Source organism: Poecilia formosa, unplaced genomic scaffold (genome assembly GCF_000485575.1).
Source record: "Poecilia formosa unplaced genomic scaffold, Poecilia_formosa-5.1.2 Scaffold763, whole genome shotgun sequence".
Taxonomy (NCBI): Eukaryota; Metazoa; Chordata; class Actinopteri; order Cyprinodontiformes; family Poeciliidae; genus Poecilia; species Poecilia formosa.
In genome coordinates, this window is record NW_006800702.1 from 23,852 (window position 1) to 25,575 (window position 1,724).

The 1,724-nt window shown below is 53.0% G+C and overlaps 1 protein-coding gene across 1 annotated transcript in view; it reads right to left on the bottom strand.

The window, feature by feature from the left end:
• The window catches only part of ak8 (adenylate kinase 8), a 7,062-nt gene extending 5,344 nt beyond the window's left edge, over window positions 1–1,718 (bottom strand). Inside the window, exons 1-4 of the mRNA XM_007543097.2 lie at window positions 1,650–1,718; window positions 1,464–1,513; window positions 1,301–1,375; window positions 790–858 (exon numbers count right to left, since the gene is read on the bottom strand). Coding sequence (XP_007543159.1) covers window positions 790–858; window positions 1,301–1,375; window positions 1,464–1,513; window positions 1,650–1,713 — 258 coding nt within the window. The 5' untranslated portion in view covers window positions 1,714–1,718. The remainder of the gene's footprint in view (window positions 1–789; window positions 859–1,300; window positions 1,376–1,463; window positions 1,514–1,649) is intronic.
• Window positions 1,719–1,724: the final 6 nt, after the last annotated feature.

Here is a 1,724-nt window from a genome sequence, read left to right on the forward strand (position 1 = left end):
TCAGCCAGCTGACATGCTAACATTGAACTCAGCCAGCTGACAAGCTAACGGTGAACTCAGCCAGCTGACAAGCTAACGGTGAGCTCAGCCAGCTGACAAGCTAACGGTGAACTCAGCCAGCTGACAAGCTAACGGTGAGCTCAGCCAGCTGAAAAGCTAACGGTGAACTCAGCCAGCTGACAAGCTAACGGTGAACTCAGCCAGCTGACAAGCTAACGGTGAACTCAGCCAGCTAACACGCTAAGGGTGCGCTACGTTTCCCATTGTTGGGACCAGGATGGGAGAAAATTTATGTCAACCTTAAAGCTCCGCTGAGCATCAGCAAGCTGCCACCTGAATGCACCTGCCGCGCACTTCACTGCTGTTCACCACAAACCAGGCAGAACCCCAGGAAGAGAAAGGCCAATAAAACATTGGCTTCCATTAGTTAACGATCAAAACATTTTCATCAATAAGGGAAATCCACAAGATTTCGCTCCCCTCGGGAGCATGGGATGGTCTCATCCATCCCACGCTCCCGAGGTCAGTGAACGCAACACGGAAGAAACCTGGTCAGTGAAAGTTGACATATCCGGGAAAAAGAGGACATTTGGTCACCCTGTGGTATGCTAATAGCCCGTAGCATTAATCAGTGAGAGCGCATGGAGCTAAACTGAAACATAACAAAGCCAGATGGAGAGATGGATCCATTAGGGCAGAACTAGCAGAACCCTGCAGAATCCTGGTTCTGCTGGTTCTACTAGGTGGTAACAGAACAGCAGCAGTTGAACCCGGTACTCCTGGACTCACCTTGTGAAAGCAGTCCATCTCTTTCAGTCTCTGTTGCAGCTGCTGGACCAGAACCTCAGCAGAATCTTCCTGGACAGAGACATGCAGGTCATGTGACTCCATGTTGGAGCACGGTGGAGGTGGAGGCATAAGAAGGGAGCAAGAGCAAGGAGAGGAGGCGGGACCATCAGGTTGTCAAGACAAGAACTGGACTCGACCAGAAACCACAGACACACTCTAGAACTTCAGGTTCTATAGAACCAATCAGGATCCAGAACCTTTCTGTGTGCAGATTTATCCACGAGGTTCCTGAGGCTCCTGAGGTTCCCCTGTTTCAACATGATGACCGCAAATCAGCAAACGCCTCTTCATCAGCCACCAACTCAAATCCTGTGCTGGAGCCGGGAGGAGAACCAGGGACCGGAACCGGGGCTGGGAGCCCGGAGGACCAGGATAAAACATACCTACTGATCACAGGAAGTGGGCGTGGCCTTTGATATAACAGGAAGTGGGCGTGGCCTCTGGTTCTTACCTCCTCACTGAGTCCTTTCAGCAAACTCTCGGAGGTCAGGTGAACGGCTCTCAGTTCATTACTCAGCGTCTTCGCCTGATAAACCACAGAAGAAGAGGAACCAGTGAGAGGAGCAGAAGATGGACAGGAAGTGATAACAGGAAGTGATGTCACATGAACTGACCAGCGTGTGTTTGCCGACAGCAGGCGGGCCGAGCAGCAGCACTCGGGGACCTGAGCAGAGGAACAACGGTCCGGTGAGTGGAGCCCCCTGGTCAAGGACCGGGTCAACCCGAGCTCGGGCTGACACGGTCCTGGTTCTGCTGCCGTCTGGGTCCAACAGAACCAGACCGACCCTGTTGACACCCACTGTCCAGGCTGAGCCTCTGCAAGAAGGTGATGAGGTAGGAGATCGGATCGTCTGGCTGCTCCATTACCAGGCTGG